This window comes from Prionailurus viverrinus, chromosome A2 (assembly GCF_022837055.1).
Source record: "Prionailurus viverrinus isolate Anna chromosome A2, UM_Priviv_1.0, whole genome shotgun sequence".
Taxonomy (NCBI): Eukaryota; Metazoa; Chordata; class Mammalia; order Carnivora; family Felidae; genus Prionailurus; species Prionailurus viverrinus.
Window position 1 is genome coordinate 58,331,553 of NC_062562.1, and position 21,412 is coordinate 58,352,964.

At 63.4% G+C, this 21,412-nt stretch overlaps 1 protein-coding gene across 3 annotated transcripts in view; it reads right to left on the reverse strand.

Moving 5' to 3' along the window:
- The window catches only part of PLXNA1 (plexin A1), a 66,949-nt gene that overhangs the window by 14,514 nt on the left and 31,023 nt on the right, over nt 1–21,412 (reverse strand). For all 3 annotated transcript variants that reach the window (XM_047850156.1, XM_047850154.1, XM_047850153.1), the window contains 17 exons: nt 14,464–14,604; nt 13,535–13,635; nt 13,092–13,215; nt 12,851–13,004; nt 12,421–12,520; nt 11,152–11,266; nt 8,594–8,794; nt 6,532–6,628; nt 6,268–6,461; nt 5,993–6,144; nt 5,774–5,894; nt 5,329–5,465; nt 4,205–4,372; nt 3,625–3,718; nt 3,191–3,430; nt 2,963–3,106; nt 2,426–2,660 (listed from right to left, as the gene is read on the reverse strand). In XM_047850156.1, coding sequence (XP_047706112.1) covers nt 2,426–2,660; nt 2,963–3,106; nt 3,191–3,430; nt 3,625–3,718; nt 4,205–4,372; nt 5,329–5,465; nt 5,774–5,894; nt 5,993–6,144; nt 6,268–6,461; nt 6,532–6,628; nt 8,594–8,794; nt 11,152–11,266; nt 12,421–12,520; nt 12,851–13,004; nt 13,092–13,215; nt 13,535–13,635; nt 14,464–14,604 — 2,518 coding nt within the window. The remainder of the gene's footprint in view (nt 1–2,425; nt 2,661–2,962; nt 3,107–3,190; nt 3,431–3,624; nt 3,719–4,204; nt 4,373–5,328; nt 5,466–5,773; nt 5,895–5,992; nt 6,145–6,267; nt 6,462–6,531; nt 6,629–8,593; nt 8,795–11,151; nt 11,267–12,420; nt 12,521–12,850; nt 13,005–13,091; nt 13,216–13,534; nt 13,636–14,463; nt 14,605–21,412) is intronic.

Genomic DNA, 21,412 nt, shown 5'->3' on the forward strand with positions numbered 1-21,412 from the left:
GAGCCCCAGCACTCCCACCTGCAGGGCCAGGCTCATACTCTGGCTCTGCTACTTGCTGGCTGGGTGACCGTCCGGAAACTCCTCAGTTTTCCCAGTCCAAACACACAGATAAAAACTCTCTGTCCCTCTGACGTGTCACAGGATTAACCAAGACAACAGCAGAGAAGGTACTCAGCCTGGGGCCGAGGTGGGAGGGGCTCCTCGTATCTAACGGGGGCGCTTGGGGGCCAGGAGACTGTGGGTGGCGGCTCTCCCCACCACCCTGGGGGGCACATCACTCCGTGGCTCTTCTGTCTCAGCTTCTGGTAAGAGAAGGGATGGGGCCAGGTACGAGAGGCAGGAGGCTCTCCCTAGGCCCCGAGCCCTCCACGCCACCACATACATGAACGCTGACCGACGGGCCCTCTACACTACCCGACCTGCTCCGGGCAACTCTGCTTCTTTCAGAAACAAAGGCAGGCAGGGCAGGGGCAGGCCTCAACAGAACATTCCAGAGCTGTGAGGTGTCTGCTCTGCAACAGCCCGAGGGAGGCACTATCTGATCCGGAGCCAGAGGAACGCTAGACGGGCTCTGGGGGATGGCTGGCAGGTTTAATTCAGAGCAGGGACCTTCATCTGCCGGGGACCGCTGGCCCTGGAGTGCCTGCCGGCCGCTGCACCCACATGGTGCTGGCAGATAAAGGCCCCCTGCACGCTGGCCTCAGCACACGGTTGCCTCATCCCCAAGAGAACCCCACCTGCAGAGTTCCTAATCCTGGCCCCCGCCCGGGCCACCTGTCTCCCACCCAAGCCCCACACACCTGCCTGGGTCCCATGGGACTGGTTCTCAGCCAAGCAGAGGTCCTGGGCAAACGCGACACTCTGGGCTGGGTGGAGTTATGAACACCCAATACCAGGCCTGCAGCAGGCCTGAGGGTCCCATGCAGCAGTCACCCACCGGGCCTCACACTCCGTCTACCACTCGGCTCCCTTTCCTCATGCCCCGAACAGGTGCACTCCCACCACCTGCCTCCCAGAGCTACGGGCTGGCCATCTGCAAAAAGTTGGATCCCTCACCCGTCGATCGCTGTTAGTGCAGCTCTATCCACCTCTCGTAACAGCCCCAACTTCCCTGAGGAGGCGGCAGGCCAGGGGCCACGAGGAGATGGGGGGCCATCTCAGGCTGGTCCGGGGCCCAGGTGTCACCACCTCACCCCAGCCAGAGAAGCCGACCAGGTTGGGGCACGGCCATCACCGGCCAAGGCTGCTGCCTGCTGCCTAGAGCCCCGAGCACACACAGCAGCTGAACCCACCCCCTCAAGCGGCTGCTGCGCAGCCCAGGGTCTCCATCCTGGGCCACCAGGGAGGGCTCCGCGCAGGCCCTGGCCTGAGCGCCCACCTCTCTGCTGCTGGCACTCAACCTCCATGCGTCCACCCTGTAGCAGCAGCACGCTTGACACATGAGCAGGTGTGGCAGTGTCTGCTGTGCCAGGGATGAATCTGTGATTGGGCACACTGGCCTCTCTGGGACCCACAGGACAGAGATGGGGCACCATCCCCCCGTTCCAGCTTGGGGGCCGCCACCCTGGCCTTTCCCGCAGACCCGAGCCCACAGCTCACATTTCTCGGACGCCTGCAGCCCCTGCCTGCCAGAACCCATCCCACTCTCCGGGGAACCCCCCTCCTGCCCTTGGGGTCTGCCCACTCTCCGTTGGGGGCTTCAGGGAAGTGGGGCACATGACCAGGAGTGGCGTCAGGGATCGGGCAGAGCTGGGCCCAGTGGGGAAGCTGAGCTTGCCCGTGGTGCTGGCCCCGTCCCCACAGGGAGAGATGCCTGAAGACACAGGAACCCGTGCTGGAAGTCAGCCGCACCCCGGACCTTCCCTGCGCGAGAGCCTACGCAATGTCTCCCTGCCGGAGCCTCTCTGAGCTGACTTCCACCGCTCACACAGCAGGGTCATAAGGGACACATGCCCCTCCTTAAGAGGCTGGGCTGTGGCCCAATTCCCGAGAATTCCCGAGACAGCCCCTCGAGGACAAAGATCAGTGCCAACCAAGGTCTGCATGTGCTGAGGGCCTAAAGACAGGGCCCCTCCTTGGTGCCGTGCCTGGCCCCACAGACGGTCACCACGCCCATCCTGCTGATGAGTAATCTGAGACACAAGAAGGCTGGATGCCTGTTCAAGGTCCTGCCACCAAGAAGGGTCATAAATGCAGGCGCTCTGGCTCCAGAGTCTGCGTCTCAAGCAGCACCCACGGAGGCTGTACTCACCCCAGAGCCCGTCAGGCCCTCGCCCACCTGCCTGAGACCGAGCATGGCACGATAGAGGTGTCGGCAACGTTGAAAACCAAGCAGAGTCAGTGCAGAGGACGGGGCCTGGCTTGCAGGTGGCAGCAGCTGCAGCAAGGCCCCTCCCCCCCCCCCCCCCCCCCCCCGGCCACGCACCTTCCTTGCACTCTAGAGCCACGCGGGACTCCAGGTTGTCCATCTGTAGCTGCAGCCGCTTGAGGGTGCGGTCGGCATCCCGAGACTTGCGCTTGTAGGCAATGAGCACGGCCACGATGACCAGCAGCAGGAGGCCTCCGCCCCCGCCAATGCCAACGATGGCAGGCAGGGTCAGCAGGCTGTCCGAGTACACCTGCAGCATCCCTGGAGAGAATTCGAAGCCACCAGCCCGGACCTGTGGGTGGGGGTGCAGGCTGCTCAGGCGGCCCCTCGCCCACACGGAGCTCTGGAGGGCCCCTGGTACCACGCTCGCTGAGTGGCGGGGACGTGAGGAGTCCGGGCAGGTGCTGCGCCCACCCAGGGGCACCAGGGCTGGGCGGGGGCTGAGTTGGGCTCCCTCTGGGCCACAGGTGAGTCTGGGGCTCAGCCACAAAGTTGGCGTTGCCCTGGGGAGGCAGGGTCAGGGGGTCAAAGGCAAGTGCCCAAGAGACCAGAGCTGGGGCTGGATCACGGATGATGGGCGGGCCGTGGACGCACCGTGACCTTGTGCTGCCCCGTGAGGTTGGGGGACTCGCAGAGCAGCTGGGTCTCTGACACGGTGAGGGCGCAGGGTGTGGAGCCGATGAGCACCGTGTAGTTGAGCCGCGAGTTGCCGGGTGCAGGTGGCAGGAGGTTCCGGCCCTGTGGGCGTGGGCATGAGCCAGAGAGCCCCACTGCCCCGCAAGCCCCGCCACCCAGTGCCACCACCCGCTGACTCCGGCCCACCTTGAGGATGAGTGGGGAGCTGGGCTTCAGTTCCAGGAGGCCCGTGGGGCTGAGTGGCTCCAGCACAGGGTCCGGGTAGTAGAGGAAGGAGGAGGAGTTGAGCACCAGCAGGGCACGCACGTCGTCCATGATGAAGCCCAGCTCATCCGGCCGCTCCCCCAGCTCTGGCGGGCTACGCGTAGGGTTGTCCACTGACGGGGCACGGCACACCATGGTGGTGTCGTTGTATACCAGGCAGCTCTGGGGACACAGGCACGGAGGCTGGGCTGGCCGCTCCCCACAGAGTCAGACCCCCCCGCCCCAGCAGGGCCGAGGGGCTGCGGCCTCCCCTGCATGTGGGGCTCCCCACCCGGCCGGGTAGGGCCGCTTCCTTCCCTGGGGTCCACGCACCCCCCACAGTGGCATGAGCTACGAGGGATCCCTCAAGGACTCACATTCTCCCTCTCAACGCCTCCATACTTGGCCCGGATGCGGGGTTCACGGACAGTGGCCAGGTTGGTGCCTGTGATGGTTAGGAGGGTCCCTCCGCTAGAAGACGGAGTAGGGGGTCACAGGGGGAAGATGGACTTCTGCCAAGGTCCAGCGCACGTGGGTAGGGCCAGACACTCCAGTCTGCCCCCCGAAGACAGCTCACAGGTTAAAACCCCTGTGTGCTGGACCTCCGATTTCGGCCACCACATCTCAAAGCAGACAGGGTCCCCTGTCCTGAGAGGGCGGCTCTGGGCACCGTGAAGAGTGCAGCATCACAGAGCTTAGAGAGGAGTTTGTTTCCTCGATTAACACGGACACCAAGTTGTCACCTCCAGGGCACAGCAGCGGTCTCCATCTTCACTCACTTTTCCTTTATTCCGCACCCACCCCCAGAGACAGACTCGGGCAGCACAGAGCAGGTTCAGCCACCCCCACCCAGGCTGAGAAGCAAGAGAGAGAGGTGGGTACAGGAGCTCCACCCTCAATGGCACCACACAGGACCGATGGAGCTGCTGGGGCTCGGGGCGGGCTGGGGGGGCCCACCTGTTGATGCTCCACTCAGGGTCGATCTTCAGGATGGTGGGGTCCTCCGTATAATTGTACTTCACCTCAGGGTTGGTGAGCTGAGCACGGTTGATGTTGATGACGATGGGCGCACTGCCGGGGCTCTGCCCAGGGGGCGTCAGACACCGGATCTCTCTGGAGTTCCTCCTAGAGGGGCCAGGGGACAGCGAGGGCACAGGGAGGTGCTGGAGCTTGCCTCTAAGGTGGGCTAAGCATCTAGGCTCCATCACAGACAGGTGTGTGGGCAAGTCACTGGACCTCCCCGGGCCTCGCCTGCCCGCCTGAGACACAGAGCCACCCGAGGCCCTGCTCCTGGTCGCTGGTGACTGTTACAGCCACTTTCCCATCAGCCCTTCTTCAGGGCCGGGGTCATGTCTCCCAGAGGGCCATGCTCAGCACCAACTCTCGTGAAGGGATGCCCACACCCTGCCCCACCTCCATGCTGTCTCCTGATCTGAAAACGGAGCCACCCCAAGCCTGGGCCATGAGGAGGCAGAATGAACCGGCCAGGGTGGTGGGGGCGCTCGGTCACCCCCGCCAAGCAGCCAGCTGGTCACTGCCTGCACCTGGGTCCCTGTCCCCTCGGCTCCTTCAGCACAGCCTGGAGGCTCCGCAGCCGCCAGGCCCGCTCCTGCGGCAAGGCTGCAAACACCGATAATTAGTCTGATAGCGGATAATTACCGCAGGAAAATATTTAAAGGGCCGTTCCATTATCATCCCTAATCTAAAATTATCCACTTCAAGCCTCGGGGCTTTTGTCAAGATTTCGTTTTTCTCTCTTAAGAAAATTTTTTTAAATACTTGTGTTCCCAAGGGATCCCCCTCACCCCAGAACAGGGCAGTTGTGCCCCCCTCCCTTGGGTCCAGGCCCGCCCACTCCCCCAACACTGCCCACCCTGCCCTTCCCACTCTAGAGGTAGCCTGTCTCCATGGTAACACTCTCCGCCTCTGGTTTCCATGGTGATCACCCCAACCAGGCTCTCCAACCCCCCCCCCCCTTGTTTCCTGGGCAACAAGAGGGGGCATGCAGCCATCTGAACCAACCACTACCCAGGGAAGGTAGGCCTTGCCCCGGCCCCCTACCCCCCATCTGCACCCCATACCAGGAGAAGGAGCAGGGCCGGCCGCCAACAGACACAGCCACGTCACTGCCTGCGTTCAGGTGGCTGCCCTCGATGCCAATCCAGGTGCCCCCGGAAAGAGGCCCTCGGGCAGGGCTCACTCGATAGAAGGTTGGAGTCTAGGGGGAAGAAGGGACTTGCATGAGGTGCAAGGAAGGCCTTCCCTGGGGCCAGAGGCCTGCTTGCACCCCCAGCCATGCCCCAGGCCCTGTGTTCACGGGCTCCCAGGCACGGCCCACAGTCAGGGCCCGAAGTATGCAGTGGGGACCTGCAGTTAGGCCCTGGAGACCAGGAGGCTGAGGGGAGACCAGAACAAAGGTGTTGCTGGATGAGGGGGCCCACGGAGGACCGGGAGCTCAATCCAGCCCCTGCACAGCTCCCCTCAGCCACTGGGGGAGGACAGGGGTCTGGGCCGGGAAGGGCTTACCACAAAGGTGAAGCGCTTGGGTGACAAGGCCCGGTAGTGAGGAGAGCAGTCTCGCACGCACACCTCCACTAGGGCGTCGTGAGATCGCACTGTGCTGGCGTCCCCGATCTCGCAGACGATCCTGGGGGGCACCAGGTGACCTTAGCGGGCTGTGGGGTCTAGCCTGGGTGTCGGGACCCCCTGCCCACCTGCCCGCTGGGCCCGCCAGGCTGCACTCACTGCTCAGCACTGATGTACTCGCTCTCCACGGGGCTGCACAGCACCTTGCCCACGCGCACACCCAGCCGCACGTCCTCAAAGCGCAGGCCCAGGTTCTCACCCGTGATGGTGAGCCGTGTGCCTCCTTGCCGCGGGCCCGTCTCGGGGAACAGCTGCGGAGAGGCCGAGGCTGGGACACGGGTGTGGACCACCATGGGCCAGGAAGGGCCCTGCGCGGGAGGCAGCCGGGGGTGGGGGGGTCCGTGTCTCTGCCCAGGGCTGGCAGGCCTGCCTACCTTAAGGATCTTGGGGTCAGCGCAGCGGCTGCTGCCATGGCGGGCATGCATCCAGGCGGCAGGTGCATCGGCGGGGCAGTGGGGGCGCAGGGAGCACCGGCGTTCGGCCACGCACCAACCGCACTCAAAGCGCGGGTCGGCCTTGAGGCAGAGGCCGCAGCTCTCTCGAAGGGCCGGGCACTTGTAGAGGTGGGCTGTGGGGAGGGGCAAGGTCAGCTCGGCCCACCCTCAGCCCCACCCTCCGAGACAGCCCGCCCAGCTCACCCTGGATGTTCTGAGGGTTGTCGATGACAAAGTCACCGTTCCACACCACCGACAGGTTCACGGGCAGGTCGCTGACATCATTGCCCTCATAGGAATACTGCGGGCAGAGGGCAGGCGGTCAGGCCACATGCACAGCCTAGACTCTGAGGTCGCGGGCCACTGCCCACGGCAGTGAGTCAGGGACTGCATGCCCCTCCTGGCTACCTCTGGGACTGGCCCCTGGGAGCAGGCTTGGCAGGGCAGAGCCTAGGGGCTCTGCCTGTCCAGAATGGCATTTCCAATCTGGACCCAGAAATCCCAGAGAGCCACCCACCCACTAGCCAGCCTAGAGAGCTAAGCTGTCACACGCAGCTCTCCCTCCACCACAGCCCAAATGTACACGCGCGTGCACACGCACACGGGGAGTTTTTTCTTGGTGGCCAGAATCCCCACTCTCCAGCCAAGGCCCTGTCCCCAGCAGCCACATGAGGCACACACTCCAGAGTGACCACCCACTTCCCCCTGCAGTCTGCCCCACCAGGAAATCAGAACTCCCCAACTGGCCCCCTTGGCTATGCGTCACAGGTTCTCTACGAACCTCTGTTTCTTTGTCTGCTGAGTGGACTCAGTAATCCCTACACCAGGCCTGCCCTGAGGTGTAAGATGTGTGCCCTGAGCTCTGGGCACAGGCCAGCAGGAAGCACCAGCAGGTGAGTCTCTGCCCCCCACCCCATCCCTGGATGGGCTGGGCTCAGGGACAATACCCCTCCCCCGGGAGCCCGGGCCCGGCGCTCCCAGCTGTGTCCCACTTTCTGCAGCTGAGGACCTCCACTCCATCCCAGAGCAATTCATCATTATTTTATCTGCAGGAATTTAATTGGATCCTATCAAATTCCCTGGTACTCCCTTTTCCCTTTCAACACAGTCACCGGAAAGACAAATGTGGGCCGGGGGGTTGGGGGAGGGCAGGATGGAGGGGACAGAGGCTCGGGGACGGCAGAGAAATGGGGCAGGGGAGGCACCAACAGACGGCCGGAGAGCAAGGGGAGGGTTGAAGCAGCCAGGCCACAGGACCTGGAGAGATGCAGGTGTAAGGCGTGACAGAGTGAGGAGAGAGGATGGGAAGCACAGGGCAGGAAGGTGCAGGGACCTCTTGGGCCAGCTGCAGGGCACAGGGCCTGGCCAAGTGGCAACCTGCCCCCAGGAGGCTGCTGGGACCCCCTGCCCACCCCGCTGGACACATGACGTGCTGGTCAAGGAGTCACCACCATTAGCAGGAGGCCACACCTCTGACCGTAGGCCTCTCCCCTGGGATTCTCTCCGATGACACTCCTCCTGAACAGACAGGGAAACTGAGGCCTGCCAGCAGTCACAGAGCCAGCCAGAGGAGAGCTCAAGTGGCCTTCGGACCACCATGCAACACCACCCCCCGCCCCCCCCCCCCCCCCCCCCCCGCCTCGCCCCATCTGCCAGGGAAGGACTTGGCTCTGCAGAGATCACCATCACTAAACTCCCTGGACTTGACTAAAGGCTTTAGAACCGTGACCCTATCAGGTTCTGGACTCCAAACGCGGCTGCTTCCTGGCCCTGAGGCAACACCACCAGCTGATGCGCCAGCCACTGTGAATGCTTTCTGGTGCTGGCCACAGGACACACAAAAGGAGCTGAGCGCTCGGTCACTGTCACCCTGACGGTGGCCCTCCTGGGAGCACGGGTGAAGGTGGCACGAGGGCGTTCCCACACACCAATCTGGCCTCCTCACCCACGTCAGGAGACCCCACGCAAAGCCACACGTGCACTTCCCACCCTGTTTCTAAGTATCCTCTCCCACATCTGAGATGTGCACCTGCCAGTCGTCTGGGTGGCTCTCGGCACATCTCCATCTGCGGCCCTCTCACCCACGCACCCGGGGGGCACCCGAGGCCGTGGCCCCGGCCTGCCGAGCCTGGAATGCCTTCTGAGCCATCCCGGCCACCCCTGACTATGCACCGCCTTCGGGCTAAGGGCAGAAACCGGATCCTGAGGCCGTGAGGGTGACGAGCGCGGTCCGGCACACAGGGCTCCAGGAGCCACCCCGCCTCACCGAGGAGTTCTGGCACTGCAGGCTGGAGCTGTTGAAGCGCAGGGCAGTGACGCGGGCCGGGCTCCCCGGGATGTGGAAGAGGCACTCGTACCCACGCTGGCCCGACTGCGGCTGCGGAAGGTTGCGCGCGGCCAGGGTGATGGGCTTCACCACGCCCACCGGCACGTAGATTTGGGTGGAGGGCAGGATCTGCGGGCAGTCCTGGGGACGACAAGGCTTCGGCTGAAAGGCTGGGTGTGAGCACGGTGCCCCCTACTACGGCCCAGACCCCCGTCTGTGCACAGAGCCTGCGGGCAGGCACCCCTGGGCCCATTTTACACACTGGCGGACTGAAACCTCAGGAACTGCCAGCAGGGCTGGAGGCAGGGGGCCTGAGTTCTGCACCCGCCAGACTATGGCCACATACTATAGGCCCTCTCACCTGCGGGCCCAAGTGCCCTGCCCAGCACGCTAGGACCCCACTGTTCAGCACCGAGGGAGCCCCATCTGGCCCACAGCTGAAAAGGCCCTTGAGGCAGAAGCAGCTGAGCATGGGGCGTTGGGGCTTGAGCTCACAGCTGGGGGCCCAGGGAGCATGTAAAAATAGCCAGAGCTGGGCAGAAAAACAGCCCGGGGCCCCCAGGGCCAGCATTTGGGCAACAAACTGATGCAATGGCCCAGCTTCCTTGCAGCACTGCCGGCAGGAGCCGCGGGAAGGGAAGGCCCCGCGGAAGCTATGCTGAGCTGGGCTTTAAATAGAGATGCTGAAAACAGGCCATAATCCCCAAGCCCTGCAACAGCTCCCACGGCAGGCACAGGCCCAGGACTGGCTCTGCAGAGGTTCTGGGGGCCTGAGGAGGGGCCCGGACTCTGGCAGGGACAGACCGGCAGGATGGCCACTAACTGCCGGGTCTGCAGGGATGCCCTCCCTCCCCTCCTCCACCCTGGGGAGAGGCAGGTGATGGGGACATGTACGCAGAGCTACCGTCCACGCATTCAGGCACCCACACCTACACCAGCACTTCCCTGGCCATTTGACGGGGTGCCCAGGCCAGCCCCCAGGCCCAGGGACCCTCCTGCTGCCTCTCCAGCCCCCGGCTGCCCCTCCTGGACCCCCAGCAGCCCTGGCTCCTTCTGGCCACCAGGACTTGGCTCCCGTCACCCCCCAAGCTCACATGTCCCTCTGTAGACACTATCTCTGCTGCCCAGGAGGCCCTGGTCTGTCCCGGGCTGTAGGCTCTGTGCCCACATCAGGCTGGAGTCTGACTGAGGCTGTTCCCTGGCACCATGTTCCTGAGGGGCCACCTCCCAGCAGATCCAAACCAGAAGCAGAGATAGGAAGAGGAGAACCTGAGGGGGAGGAGCCTGCTCCTTCCAAGCAACAGGACTGGTCAAGTTTGGGCCTGTGTCATTCTCCTTAGAAAAGCCCCCATAAAACCCGGGACTACGGCTGAAGACGGTGTATCATTAGGATGAGTCCCTTCCCACGGCAACCTCCCTGGACCCCAGGACCACCCTCAGCCCAGTCCTGAACCCTCCTCAGGAGGGTCTGCACATGCTGTTCCACCCAGGCCCACGACAGCCCTCCCTGAGGTCCCTAGACCCTGGGGTCACTAACCAGCTTCCTGCTGCCCCACAGCCCCTGCCTGCCCTCAGGACACCTGTGCCCAGCTCCTCATGTGGGCCACACTCCGAGGGAAGCCCACTGCCCATCCCCACACCCTGGCTCTCACACCAGCCGCTCACCCAGATACTGCTCCCGCCAAATGCCCGAGGTCCCTGCCTGTTCCTGGCCTGCCCCTGACTGCCACCTTGTCCCATGATGGGCAATGTCACAGCAGGGAGGGGACAGGGGCCTGGGGAGTGATGGTGGAGGCTGGTCGGGGGAGGCTCTCTGAGGAGTGGCCTGAGGCATGCTGCACCTCTTCTGCCCCCACACACCACACCCTCCTGCCCCGTCCAACCACGGGCACGGTGTCCACTGCGAACAAGGGCCCTGGCCTCCAGTTCCGGCTCTGTACCCTCTGACAGGATCCCAGGTCGGCCGGTCCTGGTTCTGAGTGCCTCGGGTTCCAGGAAAAGTAGCCTGGCTGTTCATGAATAAAGTCAGCACCCTGCCCAGGCTCCAAAATAATTACTACCTAATTACTATCAATTACTACGCGGTACCTCAAATGACTCCGAGAACCAACCGCCCACCCTGCAAGTCAGTCTGATGGGTTCCCTCATCCACACGGATTCTGGGCGCCGGGCCTTTCCCGCCTGCCCACACACCTCACTGTATCGGGTGGACAGTCCCCCTCTCCCTGCATCATCCCTCGGGCATCCCTTTGGTCTATCGCCCCCATACAGAAGCCCAGGTGGGAGGCCTTCCCTGAGGACCACGAAGCACATCAAGAGGCTGCCAACAAACACTACTGGTTGGCCTCAGGTCAAGGTGGCCTTGGACAAGGTCCCAAATAGCGCAGGCCTCTGGCGCAGTGTCCCGGCTGCCCGTGGGAGCGCTCCCACTGCCAGCTGCAGGCAACACCCAGCTCAACCACGCCTCTCAAACCCTGAGCTCCTCAGGCTGGCCTCACCTCAGACACGTTGACACGGCCCTCCAGAAAGGCGCAGTCGGCAGCGTTGTGTGTGCACACGTGGCGGTATTTGCACCAGTGGCAGGGGAAGGAGCCGTTGACACAAGACAGGCAGCTGCGGGGAGAGGGCAAGCGTGCTGAAACCAGGGCGACCTGTGGCTCCACCCAGGGGCTGCACGGGGCCACATCACCTGCCTGCTACTTCTTCAGCAGTTCACAGTGCCACCTCAGGACCTTTGCACTGGCTGCTCCTCCATCCCGTGCTTCCCTCTCTTTGCACTGCTTTTTCTCCGGACCCTGAACACCTGACAGTCCACCCCAGTGTCTGCTGACATAACCTTCCTGGTTACGGACATGACGAAAGCCTGCGCTGTGCACCGAGGTGACCACTGGCCACACCAAGTCACACGTGACAACAAGCACTGGGAAAATGTGCTGGTGCACGTACAGAACTGTCTTTTAAATTCCAATCTCATCTTAATTAACTTAGGTTTAAATTTAGGAGGGAAGCCGTCGCTGCAGGGCCCAGCAGAGCCGTGGCAGACATCCGTCTCCCTGACCAGAAGGCAAGCTCCGCCTGGCAGGCGCTTGTCCGGTTCTCTCCCACACGTCCCCAGGGCCTAGACAGGTCCCTGCAGCGCTCTGGCCTGCGCAACCTCCTGTGGCTGGAGCCCTGTCATCTCTGCAGCCCCCATGGACCCACTTACACTGGAGAAAACTACCTCTAGCTTCTCCCAGGGACCTCCCAACCCACCGGCCACCCTGCTTCTCCCGAGACCCTCAATCCCCTCCAGCTCCAGAGTCCTGTCCGCTGCTCCAAACATCCCAGCCCACCCTGGATAGAGAGATCATAACCTAGTAATATCAACACCCAGGCCCTCAGTGGGCCCCCACGAAGAGGCAGGCAGTCTGCCGGTCAGCCAACAAAGGCACAACTGAAACTCAGGTGCCTCTGGCTCTGTGGCTGACCCATACACCTGGGTGGGCCCCCCGACCCCACTCCTCACACCTCAGCAGCTTGCGAGAGGCCGGCGAGACTTGCCTTGTTTGAATCAGTGCACCTCACTCCCCTCCCCTGTCCCGCTCTCACAGACCCGGCCTGAGCCTCCTCCCCATCTGCCGCCTGGAGGCCGTGCCCTTGCCGGCCCCCCTGCCAGGTGAGAGGCTCTTACGAGGGCCTCTCCTCCCGCCCTGACCACTGGGCCACACAGAGCCATGCCCTGCCCTGCCCTGCCGGGGTGGTCAGTGCAGAAGTGCCAGGACACTCACGACTGGTGGACGCTGCAGTTGTAGAAGACGAAGTCCACGGATGCAAACTTCTTGCCTGTCTCCTTAGACTTCAGGTAAAGCTTGACCACCCGTTGGTCTCCTGCAGAAGCAGCACGGGCCTGAGTCATCAGGACCACCCGCGGCCGCCGGCCCCAGGACCCTCTCCCAGGGCCAGCCCGGAACAGGGACAGGCCTTGCCAGGGACCCTCCCCCCTCACCACCTGCACGGCCCCTGGCTGCACCCCTGCCCCTCAGGCCCTGGGACCCAGGGAGCCTCCGAGCCCATGGACAGGCAGCTGCGGCCCCATCTCCCAGAGCAGGCACCTGCTCCTTCCCCTGCCAGCCTACAGTGACTACGCAACACCCATTCACAGACCCCACCAGGACAGCTCCAGGTGCCACTCTGACCCCCGCCCACGGTGGCACTCACCCTGGCCTCGTGTGATGGGCGCCACCTCCCGAGCAGAGGGCGAGCGGCAGTGGATGCGGCCGTCCTCCAGGATGCTCTCGGACTCAGTGAAGTCCTCAAAGGAGCAGTTGACGCCAGCCGAGAGGTCGGGCACGTTCCAGGCCTGCAGCACAAGCTGGGCCCCACAGGAGGCTTCGGTGAGCAAGGAGCTCTCGCCCCCCCACTGGTCACCCCGACCCCGCACCAGGGCAGCCGCGCTCACCGGAACCTGAGACATGGTGACGGAGACGTTTCGAGGCTGCACCGTCAGCTGCACGCACTGCAGCAGGTCGGAGGCGAAGCGCTGGGGCTCGTCCGCCCGCTCACAGGCGTCCTGCCGTGAGCAGCTGCGGGCAGAGGGTGCTGGGGCTGGGCGTGGGGGAGGCGCCCAGAGGGGCACCCCGACCCTCCGGGCCCTGCTCAGCAGGGCTGTCGTCACCCGCGCTAAGGGAAGCCCACCACCTGTACCCCGCACCCCGTCTTTCGTGGGCGGCGCTGGGCGTGCCATCACTCAGCCAGTCAGGCAACTGCCAAACACCCTGCCCAGGAGAGACCCAGAGGTGCTCAAAAGGGAGCCGTGACTGCCCGAGGCGCCCGGGATGGCCACGTGGGGCTCTCCCAGGTCAGAGGCTGCTAGGCAGGGGTGTCCGGGCCCTCGAGACTCACATGCTGTGCAGGACACACCAGCCGCAGTGGGGGTCCCGCGACCCCAGGCACAGCTCGCACGATGCATACTGCACACAGCTCTCCACGGGCACACGAGTCACCTGGCAGCACGGGAAGCTTGGCGTCAGGCCCCCGCGAGGCTCGTCCCCGCAACACCTGCCAGCCTCACCTCTTCACCACAGTCGCGTGTGTGTGTCCTGTTCCCACACACGAGCGGGGCCCCCGTTTCAGGCCGCTCTCTAGCATGGTCTATTCAAAGGCTAGTCCTGGGTGACCCTGACTTGGCCAAATCAGGCTAAATAGGCCAGGGCCCTCTGCTGGGAGGCAGCAGTCAAGGAGCAAGCAAGTCAGTGCAGGTGAGACATCCAGGGAGGAATTGATCGCTCCAGCCAGAGTCACTCTCCTATCTGTCCGGATTCTGAGTTCCTCAAGGGAGCCTGGGCTCATCAACTCCAGTCCTAAGCACAGAGGCAGGCTGGGCCCCTCTTACCCCGACCTTGCCAGCTTGGATGGCACTGAGGTCCTCAGAGAAGTGGAATAACATGACAGCTGGGAGAGGGGCATGCGGTCACCAGGCTGAGAAGGTCAGAGGCTGGCTCCCAGCGCTAGGCTGGGAACACAAATGAGCGGCCTCGATAAGGTGGGCCAGGCCAGGTGCCAACCCCATGGAGATGGGCAGATGAGGCCGGTGCTGTGCGGGCCCGCAGCCCGAGAATTCGGGGCCCCAGATGTATGCTCCCAGTCCTCAAATGACACCAATACTCCCACAAAGCTCTTATTCAAGTATCTGTTCCTGTGGATATGCAACTGTTCAGGGAGAAATTGAGAATTCCAAGTCTGACCGGGGAAAATCTGGAGCCAGGGTGGACAGAGTAGACCAACGATGGGGGCAGATCCACCCCCCGAGTGTCCTGCAGTAGGTCACCCACCTGCTTTTCAGTCATCGCATAGAGGTATTGGCGGTCGGGGCTGAGGACCAGGTCACGCAGGATAGGGCTGCTCTCTTGGGCCACCACACTCTCATAGGCCAGGGCTGGCCGGCCGCCAGGGTTTCCCAGGTCTACCAGGATCTGTGGCAGTGAGGGATTAAGTGGGGCTAGGCCAGCAATGGCCAACGCTGGCCCAGCCCCACACCTACTTAAGGTCAGGGGTCTGGAGCCCCTCCCCCAGCTGCCCCCCAAGCCCCGCAAGGATAAGGCTAAGGCTTCCAACCACACCACAGCCATGGGGGACAAACTTCAGCCCCGTAGGCAAGTCCTGACCTAGCCCCTTCATCCACAAGAACAACCACAACTCACCACCCGTCACCGGCTATACAGCCAAGCCCTGCACAAAAGTGGCAGGGGTCCCACTTTCCTTGGGGCCAGGCTGGGTGCCCCAGAGGAAGGCATATTTGTGCAGGGGGTAGAAAGGCACGAAGAGGCAGCAGGGGCCTTCAGGAACAGTGAGGTGTCCAGTGTGGCTGAGAAGCGACACCAGGAGGCTCCAAGGCAGGGAGGTGGCATGGGAGTGGGGGGCCCCGGTGAGGTCCTGGAGTAGGGTGCACCCCAGCAAGAAGGCAGGAGGGCGGGCGTCTCATCGGCATGGAAATATATTCCAGATCCCAAACAAACCGGGCGCTAATTAGCCAGCTCTTCTCTGCAGCTTACGATGCTGCAAGTATTTTTAGTTGCTTTTACCAAACAAATGTATTTAATTAACAGAGAGACCCAGGGGGCTTTCCAGAGACGGGACTCATGGGGCGGCGTCTGCCCAGCTCTGCCAGTCCCGGGCAGGCTCCCAGGGCACAAGGTGGCCGGCCCTGCTCAGGCCCGCCCCTCTCTGGCTGTGACCCAGCAGCCAGCCCACCTCTCCACCTCCGCCTCGCCCCAGGCTCAGCCCAGCACCCCTCCTCTGCACCCCCACACTGACAGGACAGGGCAGGTCTCCTTGGTGGGGGTGGCCCGTGGAGCTGGCGAACACCCCTGCGCTCTGCGCTGGCCGAGGGCGGCCAGCCAGGGTGGGGCGCTGTGACTCTGGGCCAGAGGCTGCCGGCTGAGGGAGAGGGGGAGGGCTGCATTCCTGAGAGCCCGAGGCCACCCCCCACATCCGCTCAGCTGCCTCCCAGCCAGGCAGGCAGGCTTAAGTCAAACCAGACCCGGAAGATCTGAGCCCTGAGCTGGGCAGGGGGAGGCGGCCACAGGCCCGGCCTGGAGCTGCCCAAGTGGCTTCGGCCCACAGCCTCCAGGAAGAAGGGGTGCTGGGTGAGGGGCCGTGGCAGCCCAGCCTCAGCGCCCCTGCGGGTGAGCGTGACGGGACCCCAACCTGGACCCAGCCGGCCCCACGAACCTTCTGCCCTCGGGGGTGGGCAGTTGCTGCTGGCAGGGAGTCTGCAGCCACAGGAGAGCTCAGGGAGGCCAGCAGTGCCACCTCTGGACACCCACACTGCCTGGACCCAAGGCCCAGCACAGACACCCAGCTGTGCAAGCGACATGGCGCGCTGACCCGCTCTCTGCCTATTCCCCTACTTGTGAGATGGTGACGACAGGCACCACTCCCCCTGCCAGAGCTGCTCTGAGAATCAAATAAGGACCAAGCCACTGTGCCAAGAAGAGGGGACAGAAGGCGCCTGGACCTCAAGGCAATCACCAAACCCCAGCAGCCACAACCCAGGCCTGGCAAGGCCAGCCTGGACAGTGGCCAGGAAGCAGGGGACAAGGAGGTCAGGAGGGCAGGGCCTGTGTGCAGGCCGGTGCACCCGTGGGACCCAGATCTCCAGCCCTAGTCTCAGCCCAACTGATCAAATCAGGACTCCGGATTTCTCCCAGAGCCCTGCCTTACACCTGTGCCCCCTCCCTGAAGGCGCCCCCTGCAGCCACCCAGAAGCCCAGGCCAGACCCCAGCCCTCCCAGCACCAGGCCCCCTCCCCCAGTGCCCCAAGCCTGGCCCCCCCCACAACCAGATACGGGGGACGGCTACCCAGGAGGCCTTCACAGCCTGGCCTGACCAGACCTCAGCCCCTTGCATGCAGGGGGCGCTCAAGAAGTGTCTGCTGAACAGGGAAACTGGAGGGGCCCTGCCTCACCGAGACACACGGACCACCAGTGTCCATATGGTGCTGACTCTGACCAACCCCCTCTACCAGGCCTGCCGTTTCCCTCCCTACTGAGGGCTGAGGGCATGGGCTGGGGCGTGGACGTCCTATCCAGGGGCACTCACAACCCAGCAGGGACAAGGGAAACATTACAGGGAAGGGCACAACCAGGGAGCACACCAGCAGGGGCCATGGAAAGGGGCAGGCAGAGAGCAGGATCCTAGGGGACGTAAGAGAGGAGGCAGGCCAGAGCCAGACTCTGAAACGCCCCGCCCCTGGGCCGGCAGCACGCCGACTCCAACAGGTGGTACCCAACAGCTGCAGTGGGGAGCATGCATGTCCAGCTGTCCATCCGCCACGCATCCATCTGTCCACCCATCTGCCCAGCACGGGGCAGCCCCGGCCCTCAAACACGCAGAGGCAGGCCCCAAGGAGCCGGGACATTTCTGGAGAAAGCAGAGTAAGTGGGGGTGCCAGGGAGGCACAGCTGGCAGGCCCGTGGGTGGATGTGACGTGGTGACAGGCTCCACACTGTATACTGAGTGGCCACCGTGCAGGCTCAGCAGGGCCCCTGCATGCACACGTGTGACCGTCGGATGGGCAGGAGGTGTCCAACCCAGCAAAGACCAGTGCTCGGGACATGCCTGCTGTGTCACAGCTGGTTTTCAGGCTGCAGGGCCCGTGCAGCACAGACAGGTGAACCGAGACTTGCGAGGCCCTGGACTGCCACTTGCACCTGGGGACATAGAGTCTGCTCCAAAAGCGGGAGGAGGGATGCAGTATGCCGCCAGGAAGGCATTCCAGGGACAAGGGGCATGCAGGGCAGGCACGGGGCCAGGCGGCTGGCAGGACAGCAGGACATATGCCACGCCGCCGGGAGCGCACGTGCCAATGCCACTCCCCTGCGCACAGCTGTCCAGTCGAGGGCCACCCACCTGGGGATGGCCCACCCTGGGGCAGCCAGCCCGCAGCACACACAGGAGAGACTTCCGGCATCCCCTGGGATCTTTCCTCCCACCTCTGTGCTCTGCAAATGCTTCCCCAAGACTACCAGAACCTTCCACAACTAGCCACGACCACCTTCCCTCCCATGTCCCACCACAGAAGAACTTCAGGGTCCAAACTCGGCTCTGTCCCTCTGCCATTGGTGCCCTTCCCCACACCTGCTGAGAAAGGACGCCTCCTCCTCCTGCCTAGATGGCTGGAGAGGAGGTGGCCAGCCTCCCAGGGCATGCCTGCTGGGCTACACCATGCCCAGACACCCACCCGCCCCTGGCTCTGACCCAGAGGGACAGAGCCACCCCCGTCCAGCCTCTGGCCCAGCCCTCTGGCTCACCCACTTCTCCAACCTGGGTTTTTTTCCCCTGTACCTCTGTACGTGGGGGAGTCCCCTACATTCTGAGCTGAGGCACAAGGGCTGTCAATGCCCCCAGAGAGGGGCCTGGCCCCAGCAACCTCTTGGTGCCAGGACCAAAAAACACTGGGCCACACACGCACCACCACCACGAGGCATCAACCGCCTGTTCCCACAGACAGGCCAGCATGCAATTTCACCTTCACCCCAGGCCAACAGGTCCTGGGGACCCAGGACACATGGTAGGGGGTGAGGGGGGGTCCTGCAAAGAGAGCCCTGTGCAGGGCCAAGGGGAGGTAGCCAGTGGCAGGTGGGCAGCCCCTGGCCCTGGGGCCTAAACCCTAGGCCGGCCCAGCCGGCTGCCCCCGCACCCATCACCGCGTGGCTCTCGCCAACTGCTGCGGCCTGGCCAGGTCAGCTGTCCGTCCAGCCCAGATCCAACAAAGAGCCCATTCTCTGTGCTGAGGGCGGGTGGGGGCACTGGGAGGATGTCTGGGCCACGCAGGCCGCTTGCCAAGGCCGGCACGCGCCCTAGCCGCCCGGAGGCAGGGGGCTGCCCAGCTTGGCCCCGACCAGGGAAAAGAAAGAGTTCCCTGCTCTGCCCATCCCGAGATAACGGCCCTCGTGTCCCTATCTGTGGAATAGCGGTGCGCTGACTAAACCAGAGAGCAGGTGAACAGGACCCCAGGTGATGGGACAGGCAAAAGATGGGAGGACAGCAGCCAGTGAACCGGCTACAGGGCTGGGACCCCATGGGTGTCTTCCTCCTCTAGTACGTACAGCTGCCCAGCCTATTCCCAGCCCCTGGGCAGCAGAGTGGTCCTGGGAGGGGCTGCCCTCTCTCCTTGAAGGAGCCCATCTTCCTTCTCCCGGTCAGGGCCGTGCGGCCATGTGGGTGAACCCAGCTCCTGGGCCCCTCTCATCCCCTCACCAGCTGCCACAGGATTCCCCCCACCACCCCCGCTCCCTCCAGCTGGGGGCAGGTTCCAGGCCCCTTCCTGGGACCATTCTCACAAAGGCCAGGAGGAATTTGATATTGGAAAAGCAATTAACAATTTCCTCTTGGCAGTACTTGGGTAATTAAAACATGATTTGCAGGAGGCCCAATGGCTCTAATTGGGCCAAACACACCTGGCGAGATTGGGAGGGAGAGTCCCAAGAATCTTGTCTTTTTCAACCCTAGCCCTCAACACAGAGGAAAGCGGACACCAACCAACATAAACAGTGGTCCTCTTTGACCCTTGGTCTCCTCATCTGCCAGCAGAAATCCACCTCACAGGGCTGTGTTAGAGTTCAGAAGCTCGTGGTTCCAACAGTAGGGGAGGAAAGACTGCTTGGAAAGCTGCCTGGAAACTGGGCCCCCAAGGCTAGATGCTGCCATGAGGTCGAGGTGCACAACCACCCTGGGGAATCTGCCCCACGGCCATGGAAGCCACACAAAGCTGGGCCACAAGGCAACACAGATCACATGGCCTGAGCTTTGGCCCTACTGTTCTCTCCTTCCAGAATGCCCTTCCTGGAAGACCCCTCAGTGGGGCTGTTCTAGTCTCTGCACCCACCTTGCTGCAATGCCACGGGTTCCCACGCCCTGACCCCTTAGAGGACAGGTCCTGGAAGTCAGGGACCTATCTGTCCATGGGCGGGGGAACTACACACTGCAGGCAGTAACCCTGGACCTTCATGAGGCCACCTCCACCAAGCCAGGTCCACAGCTAGGCGCACATGGGGCTGGGCACAGGGTGGCCACTGCCTGCCTGTGGCCGAAAGCATCATGCTCGTCAAAGATGCCTAGACGCCCCTGCTGTGGCTAAGGCCTGATTGGCCAGACCCCGCAGGAAGGTGGGCCTGTAGTGTAGGGCCAGGGGCGGGACCCTCCATGCATGCCTGTGGGCGACTGCTGACCACCGACGGAGGGGCAGAAAAGCAGTGCTGGCACTGGTTCTGGGACAAAGGGCAGGGGAGTCACTAGACAGACCTAGGGCGGGAATGAGAGGCCCCTGCGCCGTCTGGTGCTATGGACCGGAGAACCAGAAAGAGCATAGCATGTCGTCCCCAGGACACACACACGTCCCCCAGAGTACCAGGCAATACCACCAAAGGTTCCAGGGACCACTTCCTTAGCAGGAAGGGGCAGTGCCCCACAGTGACCCACGGGGCCCCACAGGCACAGCAACTAAGACATACAGGAAGCAGGCGGCCGGGACCCGTCTATTCTCCGCTAACAACACTCTGGAGGGTAGAACTCCACCAGGACCCAGTAACCTGCCCCAAGCATGGCTGTATGAGATCAACCACTCGGCCAGGCAGTACCACACCTAATCCTGGAAATGGCAACACCGACAGTCCTAGAGCTTCAGGACAGGAGGAGAAGAGAGGCCCAGCGGCCCTGCTCCCAGGTGGAAACTCAACAGCAACGCGGCCCTGCACGCGCGGAGCCTGTGCCACAGAATTCACGTGGCAGCACCACCACTGCAGACCCACAGGGAACAACGCTGGGCCTGCCCCAGGCGGGAGGGCCCGTGCATGCAGGTCTGCAGTACACGATGTCATCACGACACAGAACGGAGCAGGCCTGCCCACGACAGCACGGGCGAGCCCCACCAACGGCAATGAGCAAGGAAGACAAAAGACGACGTGCTACATGACCCACAGAAAACCCCAAACTGGCACAACAGCCCTAGGGACGGAGGTCAACCAGTAAAGTGATCCTTGGGGGAGGGAGCGACCTTCCTGGGGACAGGGGGCCTGGCGTGCTTCCAGTGACACGCTCCAGGCCGCACACCCACAGCTGTGTACTTTCCTGCAGATACATCACAACTGAGAGTGGACATCAGTCATACACTAGGCACGTGCAGGAGGCCGCGGACCTCCCTGCCCCACCCCCCCGCCACGCTACAGGCAGCCACGTGCTTGTGCTCAGGGCTCACGTTCCAGCATGATGAGGACACCCGCAGGCACGGTCACCAACGGTGCAGGCTGCCCCTTGGAGCTTCTGTAGGTCTCTAGAGGTCAGGTCACTGGGAGTCAAGGGCATCCCCCTGCCACACAAGATACAAATCCAGGGAGGTGGTGCCACTCCCTGCCGCTGAGGAGTTCGGGGGCTGGGGGCCTGGTCCTGCCCAGGATCTCTCTCGGGGCCAACATCTTTCCCCCAGCCCCTCAGGGGCTCCCCAGTCAGCCTCCCGCACAGACCTGGGCTGGGGGAGCAGGGACCCCTGCTGGACGTGCAGAGCAGGCTCTGGCCCAGGACAGGTCCCTGGTGCAAGGACCGGGAAGAAGCCCACGCTGCTCTATGCAGGTCTTGGAAACACCACCCGACTCCCAGGATCTCTGAATTTCAGCATCCTAAGGAGAGTGGGGCAGGGGGTGGGGGGGAGGGGAGTCCTAGGGGAATGGGAAAAGCATCCAAGGGGAAGCTTCTAGAGCTGTGAGGCCACTGGAGGTTAAGAGG